Here is a 24,906-nt window from a genome sequence, read left to right on the forward strand (position 1 = left end):
GGAAAACAGAGTAGTAAATACAAGTGTGAACAAAACTAGTGCTACACTAGGGAAGTAGTTATACATCGTATACTAAATAAGAAAACCACTGATAAACAACATATACAAAATATTTATTTCTCCTGTTAAGTTTATAAAAAAAATTGCTTGCTCTTGACATTGCAACACATTTGACAGGACACTAAATTCAGTGAAACATTTATTTGCTCAATAGCTGAGATTACAGCTGCTAAATTACCTTGTCTAGTTCTGTACCTAACAAAGTCAGAAAGCTTTTCTATGTATTTTTTAAATGTAAAAATAACAACTGCTTTTAAATCCAAGGTATTGAATGTGCCTCAACACTACTATAACCTCTTTTAAGCATCTTAGAGATGAAAAGCAAGAGAATTTTGTAGACATCTTCAGTTTACCATAGAAAGGAACAAAACCTTAACTGTTCAAAGCATTCAGTTAGTAATTGGTAAATTCTTAGTTGTGACTTTTTATAAAAAAGTTTTTTATAGTTTACAATTACATTATGCTGTAAGCTTTCGTTTTCCAGAGAGCTTGTGTATTTTTTCTTCTCTTTGAAATTATCTACTGTTTCATAAGCATACAATTAGAAATGGTGAATAATTGCTGTAACTTAGAGAATTTAAGGTTTGATATGGAGAACAGGGCAAGCAGGTACTTCCGACTCTTGTTATTTTGAAGCTTGCTATCCAAAGCCTGCATTCTAGCACACAAGTGCATTCTGATGCACAATTCTATCCTAAGTTGCAAGGATGCTTCTTGAGCATTTTTTTTCCACTTGTATTTTCTTCTTTAACATTTTTTTAGTTAAGTAAATTAGTTAAATAAAACATGAAGCAACAAGAGGGTTCTAAGCTTCTAAAAGGTTAGGACTCTCATCTCAGTGGAGAAGTTGATCATAGAAACATTATGCTCAGGGTACATTACAAAGTCTCATCAATTGCTCTCTGGATTCCACTAGCTACTAACAACCTATAGCTCTTACAGACAGCACAAGCATTTACATGACAGGAACAGTATTTACAGTGATGTCTTAGGTTATTTGTCCTAACACACAGATAGTCCTCTACGTTTTCCAAGAGCACGAGCCTTTTTATTTTTTCTGTCTTGCTCAAATGTCTCACGCCTTTCTTCCCTGGAGGGGAAAAAGAGAGAGGCAAACCACATCAAGTTATATTAAAGGTAGAGACACAAACAACCAAAGCAATCTGAAGCTTACCACAGCTTAACACCAGTTTAATCAGTGTGCTGCCTTTGCCACAGGCAGAGATAACAGCACCATTATGGACTGAACCCAGGCATTCAGGCAAATACTTCTGCTCAGATACACAGGTCTAACACTCAAGGTAACAGCATATCAATATTGACAGCTTCTTCCAAGATGAAGGTAAATCTCCAAACTCTGGAACTGATACCTTTCACGGAAAAGTCTAACAAATTCAGAGCAGCCTTTTTTGTCGGCCTTCCTGAAATTGAAGGGCCACTGGAAGCAAAAATGGCTTTAATACAAAAGTATTCTTTCCCAAACTACATTTAAATAATAAGAAGAATGAGTCATCATATTATTTTAAGTAACACTATTCTTAAAAAACTAGTGGTGTACTAACCTTGTCTGGAGATGTGGCTGTTTGTAATCTTTCTTATGTGAAGAGATATTGCTACCACCAGACTTATGGGGAGCAGTATTTTCTTTGAATTCTCCCCATGGTTTTAGTCGTCCTACAATTTAGGGGAAAAAGAAAGACTAGTTTAATAGTTTAGTAATTGTGTGCTTAACTTCTTATCATGAATTTATCCTAGCTAGCCTGTTTCTTGCAGGTTGTCTTTACGATGAAATGCCTCTTCAAGATGTATTATCAGTTTCACCAGCCCATTCCCTACAAGTAGTTCTTCTATAAGTAGTAACAGGTGATTGTACTTAGAAGTAACACCATGCAAAGTTCAGCTTCTCACATGAGATTTAAAAAAGCCACTTTATTGTGTAAGGAATATAAAATATTTCCTGTCCATACATCTATTCAGTGGAATACAATTATATTTATTCTTGTATTTGAGGGCTTTTGGTCATAGAATCTTAATCTTCAGTAAGGAGGCTCTTTGAGCATATATGATGAAGAAATTTAACATCAGACTGTGTGGGAACCCAGGCAGAAAGGAAAAGAGACTAAACTTTGCTGTCACTGGTTGTATCAATTCCCCCCTGCAGGAGCAGCTGAGTGTAAGGGGTGTGACAAAAACAAACTGCACAGAGTCACAGTACCTTTATGTGGCTGATACCGAAGTGGCCGAGAGAGACTTGCTTTGAGATCAAATGTCTTCTTTGTACTTGTGGATTCTGCAGATTGAACTCCAAACTTGAAGGGGGTAAGAACTACAAAAGGCATCAAGATACCGTAATTATAGTAGCAAGAGCATTAATGTACACAGAACATTGGAAAGTGCCTGTGACGATACAATTATCAAGACCAAAGAGCCATTAAATACCACTGCTGCTACCTCTAAAGATGGAATTGCACAAACAGCTCACTTGAAATAAGGAGCTTCCAGGTCTGGAGAGGGCAAGAATTGTAGAGTACTGGCCCTTTTGCTATGCTTATACTGTGGAAGAGCATACACAGCTTCATATGTTTTTCTAGTCCTTCATAGCAAATTGTGTTTCTCTATGCTTATTTGGAACTAAGTGGTTTTTCACATTAAAGAAGCATTCTTTTGAAATAGGCCAGCTTCAGATCAGCATGGAAACTTTGCTTGCCCCTTTAAAAACATCAGTATTGTTTTACAGCAAACCAGGCAGCTCTGGGTTCTTGACCTGTGCAAATGTCCCTGTGATGCTAACGGTGTCAATGGCTGGATAGCAGAGCTGTGCTGCTGCAGAGATCATTAGTAATCAGAAGACTTCTGTTTTTTCTTAGTTCTAGTTGCTGAGTTGATCAGGGTGCAGAGGCTAATAATAGGTTGTCCTAAAGCACAGCTAGAAGCTTGATGCATGCTAACTCCACAAGTAGAATGAGACTTCTAAGGTGTCAGGAACTCTCACTGCAGATGGGGTGTCCCTGTATCTGCTATATGAATCTTTTGCTATCTAGTCCCTAATGATCTAGAAGATTTTCTATCCTCTTTTCTGTAGGTAGCTAGGTACCATATGTTTAAGTTGTGGCACTTTAACATTTTAGTCAAACCACTGGAAAACAAAGGAAACAAAGAAAATATTGCAGTTTCAGAAGAATCAGTCATAAATTAGAGAATTAAATTAAAACCTGGGTCTACATGACATTTAGTTGTTAAAAAATCTATATAATCATTCAGTAAGACAAAAGTCTTGATCTGAAAGAGCCAGATATTCACCATCCACTTTACCCTTTGATGCAGACATATCATTTCTTGCATTTCCCTTACTGTTCTTCTGATTTATTAGTTTGCAGCTCTTTTGAGTGTCAGGTGTGCAGATCTCCTCCATGTATGGAGACATTCTAGATGGTGTCTTGGTAAGAGAGCGTTTGTGCTCATTATCTTTTGTGGCTTCCGAGAACCTGAAAGTTATTAGAAATATGAAAACAAATTTAGTCATCTACAAGGAATGCAAGCAACGTGCCAGAATACAGAAGGTTCTGCACTCTACTTTTATTACAAGCAGAAAGATTTACCGTGTGAAAGATGTTCACAGCTCATGCAAAACTGCACTAAAGTACCTTGCTGTGTAACAGTTTAAGTTTCGAGCCAGCATCCATAGCAGTAAGTAATACTAGAAACTACAAAGAACTGACTTTCTTGTTGTTTTGGAAAGCAAATATATTTCGATGCAATAAGCTAGTATATTTCTTCACCAACAGATATGATTTACTTTAGATCTGGATTCTATTGTGAAGCATTGCATATTTCATTAGTTTTTAAATGGAAATTAAGAAAAACTGAAAGACAATTAACTAACAATGCTAGAAGTTGAAGACCTACAAGAGGAAGAAGCTGGAAATTTTAAAACACACAAGTACCTGTATACCAAGATACACACACATTCTGTAATGTATATACAAATTTTTAATGACTATTTGTGAATACATATGTATGTGTATACATAAAATTGAAGATCTTGCATGAAGTAGCACCCTTATCAAAAAGTTACTGAGAATAAATTAAAAGTTTGCAAGATTTAGAAAGCCAGGGAGTAAATGTTGAAGAAAGCTATATTTTGTGGGCAAGCAAGTTTATGATGAAGTACAGCTTGCAAGATACACCACAGTGCAACTTTGGACAAATGGAATGGAAGCAAATTCTAAATTTGGTTTACATATTGCTAGGAATCAGGGCTGCAGTGGAGACATGAAAGCTCATTCAAGAGGACACTAGAGGTAGTGTATTTTTTTCATTTGTTATCTATTGATATCAAAAAGAGGACATTTAATGTAAAAACAAAGGCACTTAGTTTGTAAACTCAATTTTGACCTCTGAACAGCAAAATACCTGCATTCCATAGCCACATAATTATATACTATCAGATACCAATATGAGAAGTTGCATTATCTGACTTAAGAACAACAATCCCACACACGCTTTATTCAGGGACAAAGAAAAGCACCAGCAGCCATGATCTTGGCATGCACAACTGGAAAAGTGAAGGTCATCAGAGAAAACAAAAGTAATGCAGCCAAGGCCTGTGAACAGCCACGTATTGATAGCAAAGGGAGAATGTCTAATCAGAACTTCAATCACTGTGGAAAGTTTAGTAAACTGATTAAAGTAAAAATTAGTGTAATAGTTAGAAATAACAAAGAAATAGTAGAAATAAAGGCTTACACTACAAAGAAATCCAAGCAAAAGGACATTTATCAATATAATACCTTAAGGACTGTCCTTTCGATTCCTTCTTTTAAAAGGTTTCTTCATGAAGACTTTAGAAAAATTACTAATAAGCTAATAAAATGTACTGATAACAGAAGTTCATGAAGCATTAACACTAATAGTGAATTAAATTATTGTGGAGGAATAATGACATACATATGATATTGTATAAGGAAACAAGATGAGGTATAATAGCCTGGAGTATGAGTTCATTGATTTAGCAAATCCTGATGACTTTCTAAAGACAACTTGGTTCCCCATCTGCTAGAAACAGTCTGCTTATAGTAGTCAATCACAAGATGACCCCTGCTGTGACATTGAAGGAGAGGGAAAGTAGAGCACAAAAGAAAAAAAGTACCCAAAAACCCCAAATGATGAGTCCATTGCAGGACTCACCTGGAATACTGAATAGAGTTCTGATTAAAAAAATTTTGAAGAAAAATTAATTCAGATAAGCAGAAACTGTTAGGTTGCCTGGCAAAATGGAAAATCTAGCACAGTAAGAGAAGAGAAATAATTTCCTTGATAGGTTTAGCAAAATGAAAGCCAAGATTTGAGATTCCTCTAACAGACATAAAAATAAAGAATGAAGATAGTAACAGCACAGTAAGGCTTAAACCAGCCACAAAGCCAGGCTGCAAGTTAGTAATCAAAATAAGTCTTGCACAGTTTATGTTTGGAAGGGAAATAACGTAGTAAAATCAGTCAGTGTTGACTATGTCACATGCATCATATCAAATGGCTTGCTGGTAGCTTTGGTTTGTTCTTTTTACCTGACATTCATTTTGGATGTTGAAAGTACAGAAGGATGAAATGAAGATTTCTGGGATAAAATGCTCCGATTAGCAGCATTCAGAGAATTGCGTGGTGAGCGCCGGAGGTTACTAGGAGTGCAGGTGTTGGAGAATCTGCCTCTTTCTGGATTTGGGCTGAATAAAAATCTTTTGCCACTGGCTTGTTTCTAGGGAAAAGCAAATTATGAGTTACCAGACTCTGCTGAAAATTTATCTAGAAAGCAGCCAAGAGTAAGGGAAAATAGACAGTGAATCAGAAGCTTATGACCTCTTCACTTTTTTCCCTTTTTTTTTCCCCTCTTTAAAATCGTATTTTAAAAATAAGTAGTTTTATTATTATTAAACTGACCTGACAACACACATACCTTAGAATGTGGAGTGAATTTTTCTGATGTTCTTAAGGGATTTGATTTTTTGGTCAGCACCTGCCAATAGTAATTTGTCTGAAGTTTACATTGATACAATACAAATCATTAAAAATAATAAATGTAGTGTTCAGGACCTGGCAGTGCTAAGGTAACCAACCTGAACTGACATATTTATTCATCCATTCATTGATACATTACTGTCACTTTTTTAGGCTCTGCTGCACTTTGTGAGAGGCCCTGTTAGCAGCTTTTATGGATGGGAGGGTGAACTACAAGAACTAAGAACAACATATATTGCATGTATTTTAAAGGAGTCATATGCTGCTATTGGACAATAGTTTAAGCACAAAAGAGAAACTTAATATTTAATTCCTGCTGTTTGAAAAATAACCTATCCCCTTGGTTAAGTTCTGCAGCAATTCAAACAGCTGTAAACAAAACTTCCAGGAGATCTTTCATAAAAGTAGTTGAGACATTGTTTTTACTCAAAACCAAAAAGTTAGTTGTTGGTTTCTACAGCTAGACACTGTTAACATGTAAAAACTTGTATAGTTATATAAGCTATATACAAATAACTATATAAAACTAGTTATGTAAGACTGCAGTTAAATTTCATTGGTTATAACATTCCACTGCATGTTCACATGAACAGCTACTTACGGATCTAAAGAAACCATATAGGACTTTTACAGAGAGGCCCTGGCAATAAATGAATATGCCAACAATGAGTATCTTCCTGTGTTCTCTTACCTTGACTGCGCTGAGAGAACCACTGCAATTTTCATTCAGTTTTTTCTTCCTCTCAATGTAGTCAGCAATAGATTCCATTTTCTTGAACTGAGCCTCATGCAACTTTTTGAAGTCTAAGAAGTTCCAAAAATAAGAAGATTCACAGATCTGATATGGTCCTAAGGAAGTTTAATACTTAATAGGAGAATATTGTGACACCAGTTGTTATGGTCTCAGAGAGGACAATGCATCCCCAAATTAAAGGCTGTAGACGCAGCTGACCAAAGAGGACTAAAAGAATCTATTTCACCAGCTACATGGCTAGTCACCTGGTAATTTGAAGGATTATAAAATCATGGTTTGGGTTGGAAGGGATCTTTAAAGATCATCTAACCCAACCCCTGAATTCTGCAGTTAAAGAAAACAAATTCTTCTAAATTTGAGATGAATTGATGTATTTTAAGAAGTGATGAACGTGAGCTAATGTATAGTAGTACAGCACATAGTATTTATAAAGTGAAAACTAAACAAGCAGGACTAACAGCATGTGTTCCTATTTGTTGAAAATCATTAATGCAAGTATTGTATCCAGAAGTCACCAAAATATTCGATAAACCATTTTTTTAACAGACATGTGAATCATTTACCCCTGTGAATTTACAGGCTGGAATATGCACCTTGAAATGTAACCTTTGGGAATTTTTTTTGTTTGCTTGCTTTTTAAAGAGAGGATATTCTCTTCTGTGAGCAGAAATAGAAATTTGAGATGTAAGAAAATTAAGTCAAGTCTCCCTTTACACAGAGAAAACACATCTATTCCTAAAGATGGTAGGTAATCTTACTTGGTGTAGTAGCAGCTGTCCTTGCTGTTCTTGCAGACCTAGACGCACAGCCTACCCCTCCTGCAGGATGAGCATCACCTGGTACAGTAAGATTAGACAAAATCATTAGAACTCCTGGAAGACATTTTAAAGTAATAATTGTGGTTTTAAAATATTGTTCCAATATTTGTTTCAAAAGACACTTTATCTATTCATCAATATTACATGCAGACACTTGTTACTACAGCTATAGGAAGAGATGAGCTCTGTACCAACAACTGTTAGGATGAATTGCTGCCTCAACCCAAGCATCTCCCACATACTCTATTGCTTTTGTTTTTAAAAAAAACTTCACAGAAAATCCCAGATTTTTAAGTTAGTTCAAAATTATTGGTGATTTCCCATAAGATTGTCATTGTAAATTCTATAAAACAACAAGAATATCCTTAATACAACTTACACTTAATAAAATGTACACTGAGCCTAACAGAGCAAATGCAGGTGGGTATCTTGCTTGACAGACCCACAATACCAAGAAGTTATCAGACTGGGTACACAAACTCATTTGTTCATGTAAGCTGCATACACAAAGGAGTAGGGGATAAATTAACTCATATTTTCAGCAGCATCACATTTTAAGGACTGAAAATGCCACCAGATGAAATTGTGATCCAGTGGAACACATTCAGATACTCTTAGGTAGTTCAGAAATTATAAAGGATTCTGTCTATGTTTTTTTTCTGGCAATTTTACTCTTGGAAAGAAAAAGATAAAACTGTTCACCTGTAGAAAAAGATAAATTAAGCATGAGGAAGCAAGGTCTCTCTTTATTGCCACTTCTAAAATAAGCCAAGTAACACCTCAAGGGTATTCCAAAGGGCATTGATCCTTTTGTAAGTGCAAAACTCAAATATACTCAGATCTCTGAGAATTCCTTCACTAAAAACAAGAGTTCTGAAGTCAAAGCCAGCAGAATGCCTACACTGCAGAATTTGTGGATTTGTGTTACAATATGTTAAACAAGTAACAAACTCAAACCAGACCATTTTTCTTCTGGTATCCCCAAAACAAGGTAATGGTCAAGAGACATGCCACAAAAATCTTTGAAGACGCAATAAAATGTATCTTTTGGTTATTTTAAATAGCACAAATTAAAGTTACTTTTTAAAAATTTTACTTACGTTTATCTCCCCTGCTTTTAGTAGAAGTCTTCTCTGCTTGTTTCTTCTGTCCAGTACCCATCCCTGGATTCTCAATATGCTTATGTCCCTTTTTGCGTTCACCCTGAGGCACTTCATTTTCTTTCATTTCAGAATGCACCTGCAATTTAAACGGACTTTGTTTAAACAGTTTTTCCAACTGGATATGAAGAAAGGCTGTTGTTCTGAGAACAGTGAGTCAGTGGATCAGATTGCTCGGAGAGTTGCATAGCCTTCATCCTCAGGGGTTCTCAATATCAGATTGGACAAAGCCTTAAGCACTGTGGTCTAACCTCGTAGTTGAGTCTGCTTTGATTGAGAGATTGAGCAAGAGATTTTCTGAAGTCCAAACTGAGTTAACCTGTGAAACACTTACCCTGTTACTTCACAAACTTAGATATATTAGAAAGCTTTTATCTGCACAGCTCTAACATTTTAGTATAAAATTGCCTTTATTGATAAAAGTTAATTATTTGCAAGTATAAATAAATTCACTGGGGATGTTACTTTTTACTATTGTATCTTTGTACATCATACAGTTCTCTAACACTAAGAGACTAACACTCCCTATTTTCTTATTTCCCTCCTCTACTTCAGTGAAAGTCATTCAGACAGTTCTTAGTTTACCTACTCCTTGTAACTCTGTTAAAAAAAAAAAAAATCTACCACCATATCACCTTGAAACTTTTCCTCCCCCAGTCAGACAACCCTCACAATAAAAAATTATGAGGTTTAGGCAACTATGCAACTTCTGATATTTTTTCTGTATCAAAAAAGCGAGAATAGCCTTATTTTAGACAAATTCTGAAACTAGCTTAAAATTCAGAATACTAGAATGAAGTAGTGAAAGCAGTCTTACATTCAAATAAAGTGTTTGGAATGGTATATTTCTTAGATGAATTTATTTTCTTGAAGCAATGAATAGCAAGTAATGTCTGTTTATTATGGGATAGCACATAGTTAAGATAGACAAAAGTCAGTGCTACAGAGGACAAAAGACCAGTACCAGAATGCTTGCATATCAATTTTTGTATGTGTGTATACACACACATATATAAACATATACCAGCTAAAAATGGTGGTAGAAAAGAAATCAAGTGTGCTTAAAATTATGCACAGAGGAAGGGAGGAGTCAGCACACAAAAGCATGCAATGAAAATTACCTCTTTCTCATCAGAAAGCACTGGGTTTTCTTCACTGGTATTAGTTTCCTCATGGGACTTGCTGTTTTTTCTGGTTATTTTCTTTTCTTTACCACGTCTTTTTGTAATAAAACACACTGAATCAGACATAATTTCCTCCTGATCGCTCAGTTCATCCAATTTAATGGAAGCAGATGCACTCTCTACAGGATCCTGTAGGAGAAAAATGCTATAATTGGAAGACATCTGACACAAACATAAGTTAAATACTCCAGAGACAGTTTCAATTTTATTATTGAAAAAGGTATTTCACACAGAGGAAAAACAGTAGCATGCCATTTAGCAGCATAGTAATAAACTGACACTACCTAGATTCCTCTAAGCATCAAAGCTCATTGTTTTGGCACTTTAAATACAATTCCTGTGATTATTTTATCATATTTCATTTAAATAAGATTCTAAAGGCCTAATATTTTATATTTGAAAACTAACTTGCATGATGCCATGACCCTCCCACATTTGTACATTTGTGGAATACTCTTCACCAAAAAAAGAGGGCTCCTTTCACGCTCGTGAAAATTGAAAAGAAGCTGACAAGGTTTACACAGTCCTTCAAACTTTTAAAGAAGATGTTTAAGGGATGCACTTAAAGGAAGTTCTATTTTAGAAGAAGTAGATAACAAATTACTTTGTATCAAAAACTTAAAAACATTGCCACACTCAACAAAATAATTCAGCTTACAGAAAACTTTTTTTGAAGAAAACAATACAATAAGAGACAAACAAAGGTACAAGCACCACTGCATTGCTTTTGTTATAGTGTTAGTAAACTGTAGCAGATGCAAAATGCTTTCCAATTAGTATCTAGTCCCCTTCATCTAGGCATGCAAAATGAATAAAATATTTTTATATTTGGTACTTAAAAGTGTCTGGAGCCAAACAGGCAAGAACTAAGGTTTGTTCAGTGGAAATTAAATGTTAGTGTTCAGAGAGAATAACTTTGTACGTATGCTGAAAAATACATTGTAAATTTTGGAAGCTGAAAGGAAATCAGCTTTTGGTCATAGAGGAGACCACTTCAAAACCACTATTAGCATATCTATTTCCATCAGTACCTGAGCACTTCAAACTAAAAGGAATGAAAAGAAAAAGATATTTCTATTACAGTTCCCATCACAGTCAAAAACACCCTTCAGCACACACTTTGTTCTATTGGTTACAAATTTAGCTTTGTATTTCTTAAAAGCAATGGCTGATTTATTCTCTTACCATATTTTCACTTTCTTCTTTTGTCCCTTCAAAGTGTTGCTTCAATGATTGCAATAATTTGTCTGCCTGAAGAGAAATCAAAACACATGAACCAAAGAGTCCGTTAAGTCACTGAAGAACTGCGTTAGCCCAATCAGCATCCTATCAACTGATCCAAGAAACAAGCAGAACACTTCCTGAATCCAACGGAATGAGGCAAGCATAGGACTTCATTCGAGTGAGTCAAATTAGACAAAGGGCTTAAGGCCACAGATAAATATGTAGCATATTCTCCACAGAGGCAAATTTCCTTGACTAGGTTTTTCCTGAACTAGGTTTTCCAGAAGGTTAATCGTTCAAGGAATGAGACAGACAGTTTTAAGCCCCACTGCATAGCTGAATTTGAAATCAGTATCAAATTGAAATGGTATCAAATTTCTGCAATTGCTTCTGTCTTGTCCGTGCTACAGGCAAAGCATTCTTTTCATCCTTCACATACATTTAGCAGTAAGAGTAATAAAATAATAATGAAAACACGTCATTAATAATTCAGGCCATGAATGACTCCTAAACACCTGATTGGAAAGGTCAGCATAAAATCAAATAAAATACTCCAAAACTAACAGAACAGAACTCCAAACTGCCAGAAACAATTCTTAATCCTGTGAGGACAGAGAGCTGCCTTGTCTACCAAGCTGTGGCTCTTTCTTTCAAAGCTTTATGACCTCTCCCCTTGCGGGCAGCGCTGCCAGGAGAGGCAGGACGTGTCTCACACACACACCCGCAGCTCCGGGCAGGACACTGGCGCGTCCTTAAACCTCTCGCCCTTAACCGCCACCGCCAAACGTGCGCTCTCCTCCCTTGAGGTGCCCTGTTGTCACTGCTCCTCCGAGTCGTAAAAAAACCACAACCGACCACAGCCACTCGCAATGGCGGCAAACGGCGAGGGGGCGCGGGCGGGGGCAAACAGGCGGCACCCAGGGCCGGGAGGAGAGGGGCAGCTCCCCTTCTCCATGCCTGAGGGACACCGGAGCCCCGCACCGCCCTCCTCCCCGAGTGCCGGCCCTCATCCCGGGCGGCAGCACAGCCGAAGCCACCGCCGCCAGCGCCGCTCCGGACCCGGGAGGGGGCAGCGGCTGCGGTGCCCGAGCCGGGAGTACCGCCCGCGGGGACGGGCTCACGGCCGGGCACGGGGGCAGCCCAGAACCCGGAGCTTCCCGCGCACCGCTCCCGCCCGTCCGCCCCCGCCTCACCCGGAGGTTAGCCCTCAGCCCGGCAGCCTTGGCAATGCGCTGGAGCTCGGCGTATTTCAGCTCTTCCAGGGGCTGCAAGGAAGCGAGCGCCATGACGGGAGCCCCGACCGACTGGCGCTGCCCGCCGCGCGCCCAACCGACACCGCTCGCGCCGCCCCCGCCGTTCGAACTGCCCGCCGCGCCAGCCCATTGGCTGCGCAGGGAAAAGGGGCGCGGCCCGAGGAGGCGGGGCGCGGGAACCGCCAATGGCAACGCAGCCCGCCTCGCGCGCTTATTTTCGAGCGTAATTAGGCGTTCCCGGAAAAGAAAGTCTCGCGCCGTGCGGCCCGCTGGCCAATAGCCTCGGGCGGCGGGGATTGATGTGTCCTCTGCCCAATGGCAACGCAGACGGCGAACCGCGCTCCAATCGCGAGGCTCGGAGGGCGGGCGGCGCGCTCGAACGCTCGGCGGTAGGCGATGGCGGTGCGGCGGCAGCTGCAGGAGCTGCTCCGGGACCCGCGGCCCGTCGGGACCATCGTGGTGGAGCGGGCGTCTGCTCCCGCCTCTACCGCTTGGGTCCCGCTGTCGCCGCCGCCGTCGTCTTCTCTGCCGCCGGCCCCGGTGCCAGCGTCACCGCTGCGGCGGCAGCCGCGGGAGCCGCTCCAGGACCCGCGGCCCGTCGGCGCCATCGCGGAGAGGGCGCCCGCCGCCGCCGCTACCGCTTGGGTCCCCCCGTCGCCGCCGCCGTCGTCTTCTTTGCCGCCGGCCCCGGTACCAGCGTCGCCGCCACGGCGGCGGGGTTCGCTGCCGGAGGAGTGCGCCGTGTTCCACTGCCGCGGCTGCTGGACGGTGCTGGGGGACTCGCTGCAGCTGTGCGGGCAAGAGCCGCCGGGGCTGAGCGTCCTCATCTGCTTCAGTCAGTGCCTCGCCGGGCCGGGGGGACCTACGAGCTGCCGCTTCCTGCGCGGGGCTCGGGGCGGGCGGCGGGGGCTGGGCTGGGCTGGGCTGGGCTGGAGACTCTCGGCTGCAGCGCGTCTCTCTCCCTTTCTCCCCAGAAGTCACCGGCGATGTGACTTGGGAGGATTCGCTGTTGCTCGGCCTAGAGGGAGCCCTCCTGGGATGGTGCGTAGTTCCTGCTCTTGCCATCGGCTCTGCCGTGAGTGGCCTCCGCTGTAAATCGTGTGGACAAAGCCGGACTCCGGCAAGGCCGGGAGCTCCTCCGGCTTGTGCGCGGGGCTTCTCAGGGCCTTGGCGAAGTGACATCTGTGCCCCAGTTTCACCACTTGGGATGGGATGTAGTTTTCGCTTGAAATCAAAAGTTCTGCTGCTCTAACCTCTGTACGTGGAGAGAAACATTTGAGCAATGTAGTAAAAGACAGCTTAACTTGTAAGTCCCTTTCTTCCCGTCCCAAAAAGGTCTCTTACTTGAATTAAAGCATCTCTGGGTTTTGTTTGGGTTTGGTGGGGATTTTTAGTTTGGTTTGGTTTGGGGTTTTTTTGGGGGGTGTGGCTTTTGGTTGGTTGGTTTTTCTTAATAGTGAAAATGAAAAACTCGTGCTGCCCTATTCATAAATGTGCAGTTAACAAGAAGTTTGGTAACTCAGTCTAATGGAAAGGATGTAAAATGTTACCTGGGGGCTTACAGAACCAGTCGTTTGTTTAAATTATGTTTAAAGGCTGTTTTACAAACTATAGGGACTGGGAACTTTTTCAATATAAGACTGGCTCTTTTTTTTTTTACTTTTTTCCCTGCCCCTCTCTCTGCATGGGACAATAATCTGTTTTATTAGAAAGAATTTTCACCTGGCACATGCATTGTTTTATCAGTTAAATCATGTTTGAGTAGTATAGTTTAAACCATTCTGTGATAGTAAGATATGCATTTTCTTCCTTAATTGCAACTTCACTTATTAGAGAGATCACATCTTTCACATGCCCAGTTTCTTATGGTCATGTTATTTTTGTACATATTCTTTTGAGGAGAAGGCATTGTTACGTCTTGGATTTTGCCCCAATAGAACTGAGGATTTGATACCCTCTGACAAACATGCAGCATCTATGGTTTCAAAAGCCTCTGTTTAAGAACAGTTTTCCCTTTCTCCTTTTAGTGCTTATTATTTATTATCCTGTCGGTCATGCGGCTTGGCCGTGGGCTTCATTCTTTATTCTTCTGCCAGTGACCTGGCATATCTCCGAGGCTTGTTCTGTTTCTTCAAGGAGAGCATCATCTGGTGAGCACACTGTATTCTTATGGCCAATGACTTCACAGGTAGTTGTAAGTTATTGTACAACTATCAACAGCTAACAAAAGTGGTTTGACTTTTGTGTGAGCACATTGGTGTGGGATTTTAATAGCCTTGATGTCTAAATTGTGTTGATGTGAATTCATTTGATTTGCCTTGCACCTCTTGAGCATCCTCGTGTAATGGAAAAGTTTAAATTTAGTTGTGTGCAATACTGAAATCTCCTTCAGTTCCAGATTCATTTAGCTAATGTAAGGTATCAAAGTGGTTCCATGATAGGTTGAGGACTTGATGACAGAAGCTGTAAATTACTTATATCCAGTGATGAGAGGATCTGATTTCAAAGTAAAATCATTGTTATGTTTTGAATATTTTCATAATTCTTTATTACTTTTGGCAACAACCTTGCATCTGCTTCAAAATCATCTTAAATCATTTGTCTAAATAATGAATGTAACTATGGGCTTTTTAACTGTTTTTCTTGTGGTTTTTTTTTCCCCTTTCCCCTTTTGTTTTCCAGTTACCTTTTAAAAAATCAAATGATTATAGAAGCTTCTAAGGTGCAATTTCCTGCTGTGACCTTAAAGGAACAAATGCACAAAGTAAGATTTCCACATAAATGGAAAATACTTTTAAAATGCTGATAATTTTGGATGTTAGTTCAAAAACATCGATTCAAATGTGGGGGTTTTGTGTGCCTAAGATTGAAAAAATGCTGCCTTATGTGACAGTAACTGACTCAATGCAGGAGACATGGAAGATTTTCTAAGACCTCTGATCTGCAGAGCATACCCAGTTCTAGCTAAATTTTGGCAAGTTTGTTATCCTTTTATCTCTATACCTTACAAAGAAAGGAAACCCAAGAATCATTTGTACAGACTTGGCCTAAGTATTACTACTAGTGTTGAAGAATTTAAAAAATAGTAATTTTTTATTTGAAAGGGATTTTTAAAGTTATATTTTTATGTCCATGTAAGCACAAAACAGCATGGCAGTATTTATAGTTTCAGAGACAACACTAGGACCTCCCTCCTGTCTTGGTATTCAAATTGGATGTTTTTATTTGTAACCTGATTAGTTGTTATGTTAGTTAATTGCCTGTCCCTTAGCTCAAATAAAGTTACTGTGTGTAGAACACAGCCAGCATACCCAGTATTTATATGCTTACTTGTTCCTTACTTCTTTTTTTGGGTTCCTTTGAGTTTAGATTTTAGTTTCTCTTCTAATGGGCCTTTGACATTTCTTAAGTTTTGTCCTCTTTCAGGTCATATTCCAGTAACTGTAAGATCAGAGTGTTTTTACAGGTCAAGTGAGGCTAAGATGCAAAAATCTTATCCAGGCAAAACTTCTAAAGTCGAGACATGATTTAGTAAAAATACATGATTGAAGTAAAAATATGATAGTATTTCATTGCAAACACAAATTATGTGACTGGAGAGTTTGCTTGTTGACTAGAACAAGCTCAAGCATCTGGCCTTTGCTTTTTGAGACATAATGTCCATGTGTATTCCTAAGCTAATGATATCAGTTTGTCCAGATATTGTCCAATAAGGTCTTTGGCTGTGTGAAAACTTGTAATAAGTTAACTAGGAAAGATCAGATCCATCATAGTAAAACTCCAGCAACTCCAGCTCCTTAAGTAGTTATTTCCACTGTGTCCCTGGAAGGGCTGATACTGGTACATATTCATCTATCTCCAGTTTGTAGTGCAGCCCTCTGATTTGGGTTTAGTCTCATGTACTAAACATGCAGTGTAGTAATCAAGCCCTTTATATTTTATCATCTTGAAAGTCTGCTTTATAGCCACTGAAAGTCGGGTGCAGGTCATTCAAAGATCCAGTGTTAGGACAATTTTTGCTAATTTTGATACTCTTATTTCTCCTTTCTTCTAGGTGAAAGAAAAGCTTGTGGAATTCCACGCTCGCATAGATTTGGTGATGAAGAAGCTAGAGGAACTAGAACAAAATAATTATGTAACAGAATAGCAAAACTCTTCATAAGATCCAGATGACCTACTGCCCGGATATGCAGGAGTTAATGCCAACTAATAACCATTTTCAAGAACTGCTGGAGTTGTTTCTGCATCTCTGCTGAGTTTGGTTGTTATGATAAAATAGTGCACCAGAATGGATTTGAGTATTGATCTGTCACTTTATCCATGTAAGGAAAGAACTGATGATGAAGTGCATCCCATCAGGGGAACACCTGAAAATCTGACATTCTGAAGTTATGCTTGGAAGACTGAATAGCTCACCCATGCAGTGTGTGATTCTCTGAGGCTGTATAGCTGTGACTCTGTTTTTTTTCTAGTGGCCTCGGGAGAAAACCACCCTTTCAAATACTAAAGCCAGGTTTCTGGAGCTATACAAAACATACTAACAAGGTGAGGAGATTCAAGAGCTGCTATTACAAATTGAACATTCTTGGAGATCTAGAGTTCTTGTCCTACCTTTTAATACAAATACAGTGTTAATGGCAGCTAATTTTTGGTTAAGTGGCGCATTAACTACATCTCATATGTGAACCACTGCTAATGGACTCAGTTTTGGAATAGTGGAATAGGTTTTAGATTTACTTGTGTGTGTTGCCTGCAAAAGCAGCAGACTAGCATGTCATGCATGCTGCACAGTGTTCTTAGTGCATCAATCTGGATGGTACCATGCAGGCAGGAACACAAGGTTTTGGATTTCAATTAAAGGGCAACCCACCTGTCTGCCAAGTCTGCTGAAGTGCAGCCCCATGGCTGCACAGGACTGAGTCAGATTCTGCCAGCTAAGGCTATAAGCAACTGCCTTCAACAGATTTGAGCACTGAACTGTGAAACCAAGGAACAGTCTTCTGCCCAGTCGTGGGAACACTGCGCTGCTGAAGTTATGATTTGCCTGCTACCTTCAATTGGCCAGTTAAGACGTTTCATAAAAAATACCTAATGGGTATTCATTCCTCATTGGCATTTCTCTCTGTTGCAAATTGGTTCTGTTTATTTCCAGACATTTAGAAAATAGTTTTACAGAAAAGAAAGAGCACTTACCCTTTGCCACTAGGACGGAATATCCCCAATACCTGTTCGTTGGAAAATTAAGGGTCCTTTTCCTCTCCCTTTTGCTGCCTAAAAGGCTAATGTTTTTCCGTAAAGGAATAATGAACTTTATGGAGATTTTAGTAGCTGTCTGTAGCAGTCTAGAAAGGATTCTATTTACTTGGACACCTTAATTCCAGTGATGCAAATTGCCTTCTACTTCCATATATATGACCAGCAGGTTGCATACCTCATTGCCAGTCCTCCCTGTGTTTTGTCTTATTTGTAAAGTAACTCATAATGGGCTTGGAGCAGAAGGGATGAAACTGACTGTAAGGCACCTCAGAAGTTTGAGGTGGGCACTTAAGCTACTACTAATTTTCACTGTACTGCTTTTTGTTTGGGAGTTCCGTATGGTCTCAGTTCATTGTGATAAGGAAAACCATAGAATATCATCAACAGTCATTCTGCAGGCAGAGGTGGCACCCTCACAAATTCTAATACCACCTTCATATTACTTCCTAAGTGGCAGTGCTTGTGTTGTTCCATCAGTCTATGAAACGTGACTGATAATGGGACTGCTTGCTTTTGCCATTTCATCCCAGTTTCTGCATTGAGACTGTTTCTTGCTATAGACTTTACGTCTTTACTATGAATAATAGTGATAAATTGTTTTGCTTCATTAATGTTGACCCCTAGAAGAAAAAGAAAGCTGTCAGTTACATTTTTGTATTATATTTAAAGTTGTAAAGAAGGAACTTCTTAACTAAAAGCTGAAATTCAGAAATTCATATTGTGCAAATCATTACCAATATCATGTGAGTCTTAGGCCTACTTCTTTTCCTTTGATTATGTTTGCAGAAAGAAAAACATCACTTTATCTTGCTTGGGTCCTGGTTTCTTATGAAGCATTAAAGTAATGGTTCCTCAAATTATATTACTTGGCATGAATTTAAACAAATAATATGTGCTGAAGAACAGCTGGTAAATTTTTAAACTACATTTCTGTAATCTTTGAAACTGGGAGGACCTCTGCCAACCACAGAAGAAATTTTTCAGAAATGCAGTTACCAAAACAATAAACATATATATGAAAGTTTTCTGAGGCGGCCTGTTACTTTTAGGCAATCAATACAAGCAACAGAGGGTTTCTGCTACCCTCTAAAACAACCCTTGATGCTCTTAACTGATAAGTTATGCATCTTAGAATGAGTAGAATAAAAATTTTTGTTTAGTTGCTGTCTAAGTCAGAGGCTCTTGTGCCTGAATTCTGCTCAGACAGCTGGCCCCAGGCAGTATATATGAACTCAGCATATATGAATTCAGCTTGAGTTTCTAAGTTTTGATAAAACTACATTAAGTACACCTCAGAAGTGGAGTGGAGTTTATAGTAAATTGATTTGTTTTCTGAACAGATGACACATCCAGTTTTAGTGCATTCTCAGCCTGTGCTGCTTTATTGCTAAAAAAATTCGTATACAGGTGCAGAGTTTCCAGGTTCATTTTAAACAGCTCCTCTTTACAGTGTCAAAAGAATAAAATCTTATCTTGAAATCCTCAAAGATGCATAGATATAAAAGCAAGCTGCCTTTTGGAAAAACATCAGAATTTGCAGGGAGACATTCTTTCACTGTTACCACATAAAGTGTGCAATGGGAGTACATAGTTTGTAGTCACACCAGTAATTTCCTCCACTAATCCATGCAAGAATGCTATCAGAAGTTCAGTATAAGTATTTTTTATCCAAATATTAAGTAGTAAGGTAATGTTTAGGAATTTACACCTAATACTTCTCCTTTGCTGTTATAATTTTCAAAAGGAAGATAACTTCACTGACATCCTGAAGTAGCTTATTCCCTAGATTATACTGAAGGGATATATAAAGGATACAATGGCTTACTCATTACAAAAAAAAAAATTAACAGACTTTAAAACCATGCATAGTGTTCTAAACAATTAAGAATGACCATGTTTAACTGCTGGGCTAAACTTGTCTTACAAATTTTCTTGTTGCTTGAAGAAGTTGGCTCAAAGACTTTAATTCAGTCTCACTTGTGATACCATAGAATAGTTATTTTCTCTTATAATCTTCCTATCTTCCTTTGGCAATTCTTACATATCTAAAAAGAGCATTCATGGGAAAAAACACAACTCCCATTCTAAACCCAAGTCACGGTGCTTTATGAATGGTTGGCTATGAAGTATGAACAGGAGTTAACTTGACACACAGTTTCTTCCTCCAAGACACTTCTTTCTATTTAAGAGAGAGGACTGAGCCTCTGCACATGGAGAAGTGTTCTGCACAAGTTAAGCCCACTTACAAAATTAAGCTAATCTACAAGTATGGATTTCTGCAGTAACAAGCTAGTATTCTACATGTTTAAGTACAAGTTGAAACTTGGAAAAGTATTAGTGATGTAGGCTATGCCACACATTCTCTTATTTTCAAACTGCCAGCAGAAATTGACTGCATTATCAACTAAGAGACTTGGATTACAGAGAACACGCTAAGAGTTTACAGAAAGATGGCACCCAAACTCCCTTTTATTTAGTAAGTGAAATAAAGAAAAAAAGATAATTGCAACCTCTGTTGCAGAAGATAAAGACCTTCAGTGATCAAATCTAATTTTCTGTGTTTAAAAATCTCTTTAAAGAACTTAAAAATATACAAGATTACCAGTATTTTCAGGTTCATTCCTGCGCATGCCATTATTGCTGGCTGGTACCAGTATGCTTCAGTACAGCTGCCTATGTGGCTAGAGTTACCTGAAAATACTGTCTATTAGAAAGCTATTAACACCTGAAAAATATGTACTGTGCTTATTAATTTCAGTCTTCTCCAAATAATTTCTCTCACCATACTCAAGCTCAATTACCTACTATCTGGCAAATACTACACTCAATTTGAGTCTGCAGTTTCTGTTACTTTTTTGTTGGCTTGGGTTTTGGGGTGGTTTGTGTTGTTTTGTGGGTTTGGTTTTTTTCTTTCCCACCCAGTTGCTCCCCCTGCACCGTGTAAGAAACTCTGCACCCTTTTCCTTGCTACAGCTGCAGCAGGTGAGAAACCTCATCTCGCCTCTAAACATGCTTAGTTCATGCCCTGCTTTTTTACATGCTCAGGACACTGATATGAACCAGACAAGAGGTTATAAAGGCGAGTTCTGCTGATCCTGGTTCCTGATTTACAGTTTTGGTGCCATGCTTCTGTCCCTATCTATACATTCTGCCCCCTTCTCTACAGAGGCAGCACATTCTCTAAAAAACCCCGAAATTTGAGAATCAAAGCAGGAAGTTCAAGCTATTGGTATATTAATTCCTATTGCTTCATTATGTATAAATGCATATCTCAATTTACTGGTAATAACTACATTACACTAGACATTTTGAATCATGCATAATTAGAATACTAGCTCTAAGATTTGGTTTGTGGGCCTGTGCTGCTTTCCCTCAGTTTCTCCATGCCATTCTTCATTCCTAAGGCATTACAAATTACCTGCCTTTTATCTGACCCGCAAACATGCTCACTTGGAGGGGAAGTGGAGAGAAGCAGACAAGGATTAACACAGGACATACTGAACAGTAAGTCACCTTCTATCTTCAATTTTTGATGGGGTAAAGTCTTGGAAATCTGTCTATATTATAACCCAGTACAAAGGCTCAGAGACAGAAACACGCTCTGCTGACGTCATGAACACTGACACTTTCTCTAAAACGCAGGAGGAAGTGTAGAGACTGAAAGGGAACAGACATAAGAATCCATGGGTAGTGTTCTGCACTGTTAAACAAGACACCCTGGTTCAACTATTGGTTTTTGTGTGCCAAAGTGCTACAGGGGCAAAATGCTGGATCATTCAATAAAAGAAATCCAGTGAAATCTAACCTGAACTGCCATTCTGGAGCTGTATCTGACTAGCAAGCAGGATTATTAGTTTTGGAGGAAGACCAGCCAGTTTCTTAAGGATGCAATAAGCACCAATTTCCAAGATTTGTTATACATCAAAAATTGTTCTATCTGTCTTCAGCATTTTTTTCCTTTTCTGCCCCAAAAATCCAAACAGGCAGCTCTTGACAATGTAATCCTTGTGTAAAGTGTCAGTGTCCTTAACTCAGTAAAATTTCTTCTCACTCATTATCAAGAAGTCTTTGCAAGACTTTTTTTTCTCCTAAATTTGACAATTACCCTCAGTTTCAGAAGGTACAATTCCTGAAGGTGCACTTCCCAGCACACATACTGGCTAGACCTTCTGCAGCAGCACTACTGCATATACAAACAGCATATATTTGTATCATCTGAGTTTAGTACTGAAGTTGATGCTGGTCATTACGCTTTTGATATCGCACACCAAATGTGGTAGCATCTAACACTTCCACTTAGCTTTAGAAGCTGTTAAATCAAGGAGTTTGAAGCAAAAGTCATGCCATAGTACAAGAGCTGAAAGGCAAAGGGATTCCTTTTGTTGCTGTGAATAGTAATTTCTTGTCTGGTAGCCCACAGAATTCAGATCATTATAAAAAGCCTAAACTGGGATGTATATGAAGATAGCTTGCCCTTGGCTACATCAGTCTTTATTTCCTCCCCCCATTTTCTGAATGGACATACCCTTGAAGAATTTGGTTCAGCCACAAAGTTCATACTTCTGAACATGACTTTGTTTTCATTATTATTTCATTATTATGTAAATTTACTTGCTGACCACAGACCAAGGTAAATTTATAATTTCTCTAATGTAATCAGAGCACAATCAAATTAAGGTCCCCAATGGCCAGCTTCCAATTTTATCAAAAAGTCAATAGTTGGAATTAAAGCTGATTACAACCTTTCAGATCAATTAGCTTTTTATATGCATATTACATATTAGCCAACATTTAATTTAGACATCCTCTTGCTTATCCTGTTACTTTATATTGTAAAAATGGTCACAGCCCTCAGAATTCCATTATTAATTTATAAAGAGCCAAAGTCCTTCATCCTTTATTTAAAGCATCCTTCATGCTTTAAAAACACAAGAAGCTTCCATTAAGCTGTAAGTCACAGTCTAAATTACTTCAGCTTTCAAGAAGAAATCCAGCCACATTGATCTAAACCTCTGATGAAGTAATTCAGAATACATTACTATCTACGTCTGTAGACTAGGTATGTACACTCAAAAGTGTCAACTAGGAACATTTTAGAACTCCTGTGGCTCTTTTATGCAACCCTTTGATAGCAAATAATTTGTTTGGTGCAAATCTACAGGTGTAGATCAATAACGCTTTGTGTTACCAGCAGCTTCACAGTACTTTCCTCTGCAAAACTTCACACATCAACTGAAATCAATTAAGGTTTGAAAAAGTGTTTAGCAAAGTTGAAATTATTTTCTGCTACAACATTTTTAGAATTCTACAGTTGTGCTTGGCAAATAGAAATGTTTTGAGTGTCAAGTGCTCTTTTTATTTATTTAAAGACTATTTCAGATTGGTCTTTATAAAAGAAACAGAAGTACTTCCCACAACAAAAGCTTCTAACTTCAGAATCAGGTTCTCTTCACAGTACAGTATTTGGAAAGGTTTAGTTTCCAGAGAAGCAGAGCAAGTGCTAGACTACAAAAAAGCAAAAAAATACAGAGAAACTTCAGCTATCCTTTCAAAAAGAACTGTCTGCCCTTCCCCCAGCACTTACTGACAGTGCTTCAGACATGTGGCAAAACTAATTTTTCTTTTTATATATATATATATGTATCTCAAGTTCATTAACTTAGAATTCAAGTGCCAAATTCCCTCCAATGAGAGGAACATAAGAAGAATTCACTCTTCTTCTCAGGAAGACTCTTCACACAACTCCCTGCAGCACAGAGCGCCACAAACTTATTTGGTTATTACCCACTTACCCTACTGTACAGTCTTGCTAATGCAAGTTATTTACTATCACATGCAAAACAGTTATTGCTACTAAGTTCTATTTTCTTATTAAATCATCTTATGGCTTTGTTTGCATCAGGGATTCTTCCCCCTACATACTGTGCTATTTTGCATTCCAGTTTCAGAGGTATTTTTCAATTGATTCTCCCAAGCACTAAACTACTTTATTCAATGGTACAGCTACATCCATTTTAGAATCGAACCTGACTCTTAGCACAGGTCCCCCAGAGCTCTGCTGTAAATGGCCCACCTGTCCAATTTTTTCAGAAATTTATTAGATGCAGAGGGTTGTTTGGTTGGTTTTGTTGGGGTCTTTTTTCCCTGTTACATACATTAACTCTGCCTGGATTACTGTCATTGCACAGAAGTACATGCTTCTTGATTAATTAATTTAAAGATATATTGTACCAAAATTATAAAACCAAGCTACCCATTCCCTCCCTCCCCCTAATGGCCATTTACAGGCAGGTCTCAGGAAAAAAATATGCAGTATCCTCTCTAAGCTGAAAGAGAATTTTGTTCTTGTAAAAGAGAGAAATGGGTGAAGAGCAGCACTGGCACCAAATAAAAGACTTATTCCTAGAAAATCAGAGGATGCCATCCACAGAGCAATGCACATCTCAAGAATCATACCAGTCTCCTATTTGACCAGTCCAAGCTGCCCATTGAATGCTAAATCATTTTGACTTCCCTGGTCTAAACTTTCCTTCTGAAAAAATCAGAGGGAGAGACAGAAATCATTAAAATTGAGCTTTGAGCTGGAAAGCAAAACTGGAAGTTACCTAAAATACAAGATACTGAATTCTCAATAATACAGGGGTGGGGAATCCCTGATCCATTGGCTAGAGACAGCCTGCTCCAGATACAGTCTGCAACATTGTTTTTCAACAGCCTTTGACCTTATTCTCTCTCATTAAGATGTATGTAAATGCAGGATCCACCGAAGTTATTACAAGATTCAATAGGACTTCAGCCAAAAAAGGTTCCCCATTCCTGCAATAATGTATAAAAGTCTTCTACGCATAATTAGAACATCACATTTTGCAACTATTAACTTATCACACAATGAGGATAATGTTTTGCTAGCTATAATAATCATATAGTCAGATCTGAAAAAAAAATATTATTTAACAGCCTTTGTAAATGATCTGAAGGTAACAGAGATGTGTACAGAATGCACACAAACTCCTTAGCATATTCATACTTTTCTGAGTATATCACTGTATGGGTAATAAATGGTTCAATAAAATTGAAAATGGAAGAAAACACCAACAAAGATTAAAAAGAAAAGAATGCTACTGATAGAGATGAGAATTATGGATGCTCGCATACTCTAGCTCACTATTGCAGTTGGACAGACAG

At 38.8% G+C, this 24,906-nt stretch overlaps 2 protein-coding genes across 6 annotated transcripts; one reads left to right on the top strand and one right to left on the bottom strand.

The window, feature by feature from the left end:
* Positions 1-186: 186 nt before the first annotated feature.
* Positions 187-12,588, bottom strand: NUSAP1 (nucleolar and spindle associated protein 1). Of its 5 annotated transcripts, none has more exons than XM_085062404.1 (12): positions 12,406-12,587; positions 11,174-11,239; positions 9,926-10,117; positions 8,745-8,883; positions 7,585-7,662; positions 6,764-6,876; positions 6,011-6,070; positions 5,625-5,812; positions 3,361-3,545; positions 2,276-2,386; positions 1,623-1,734; positions 187-1,150 (listed from the first exon to the last, which is right to left on the bottom strand). In XM_085062404.1, exons 1-12 carry the CDS (start codon positions 12,496-12,498, stop codon positions 1,063-1,065), a joined length of 1,425 nt encoding a protein of 474 aa, XP_084918530.1. In that variant the 5' UTR covers positions 12,499-12,587; the 3' UTR covers positions 187-1,062. The 5 variants fall into 5 exon arrangements, with proteins under 5 accessions (XP_084918530.1, XP_084918532.1, XP_084918533.1 ...); XM_085062406.1 differs by having other exon boundaries at positions 3,373-3,545; positions 12,406-12,585; XM_085062407.1 differs by lacking the exon at positions 6,011-6,070 and having other exon boundaries at positions 12,406-12,588.
* Positions 12,589-12,737: 149 nt separating this feature from the next.
* OIP5 (Opa interacting protein 5) lies at positions 12,738-23,379 on the top strand. Its single transcript, XM_085062413.1, has 5 exons — positions 12,738-13,300; positions 13,440-13,506; positions 14,493-14,615; positions 15,148-15,229; positions 16,520-23,379. Exons 1-5 carry the CDS (start codon positions 12,862-12,864, stop codon positions 16,610-16,612), a joined length of 804 nt encoding a protein of 267 aa, XP_084918539.1. The 5' UTR covers positions 12,738-12,861; the 3' UTR covers positions 16,613-23,379.
* Positions 23,380-24,906: the final 1,527 nt, after the last annotated feature.

Source organism: Lichenostomus cassidix, chromosome 5 (assembly GCF_008360975.1).
Source record: "Lichenostomus cassidix isolate B80296 chromosome 5, HeHo_3.0, whole genome shotgun sequence".
Taxonomy (NCBI): domain Eukaryota; kingdom Metazoa; phylum Chordata; class Aves; order Passeriformes; family Meliphagidae; genus Lichenostomus; species Lichenostomus cassidix.